General features: G+C 60.7%; 1 protein-coding gene across 1 annotated transcript in view; it reads right to left on the bottom strand.

The window, feature by feature from the left end:
* Nucleotides 1-263, bottom strand: part of VPS33A (vacuolar protein sorting 33 homolog A (S. cerevisiae)) — a gene marked incomplete at its 5' end in the record, with an annotated part of 6671 nt that extends 6408 nt beyond the window's left edge. The window contains one exon of the mRNA XM_009072213.1: nt 127-263. Coding sequence (XP_009070461.1) covers nt 127-263 — 137 coding nt within the window. The remainder of the gene's footprint in view (nt 1-126) is intronic.
* Between the last annotated feature and the right edge of the window lie 9 nt (nt 264-272).

The following is a 272-nucleotide window of genomic DNA, read 5'->3' as shown; positions in this document are numbered from 1 at the left end:
CCTCCCCCCCCAGCCAATCCCCTCAAGTGGTTGTGCTGCAGTTTGGAGTCTGCTTGTCGTTCCCAGCACAGGTGTGACAAACCACACGGTGGTCTCAGGCCATCCCTCCTGCCCACGCCGAGCTACCTGAGCACGTTGTCCGTGATGATGTCCATCAGCTCCAGCTTGGGCCGGACGAAAAAGATAATGTTCTTGACGTCGGCCTGGGGCAGCCGCCCCGGCTTGAGCGTGAACATCTTCTCCACCTCATGCTCCTGCGTGGAGGGGAAGCG

Source organism: Acanthisitta chloris, unplaced genomic scaffold (assembly GCF_000695815.1).
Source record: "Acanthisitta chloris isolate BGI_N310 unplaced genomic scaffold, ASM69581v1 scaffold15070, whole genome shotgun sequence".
Lineage (NCBI taxonomy): Eukaryota > Metazoa > Chordata > Aves > Passeriformes > Acanthisittidae > Acanthisitta > Acanthisitta chloris.
Note: the sequence above shows the minus strand (reverse complement) of the source record. Positions and strands in the feature narration are given on the sequence as shown.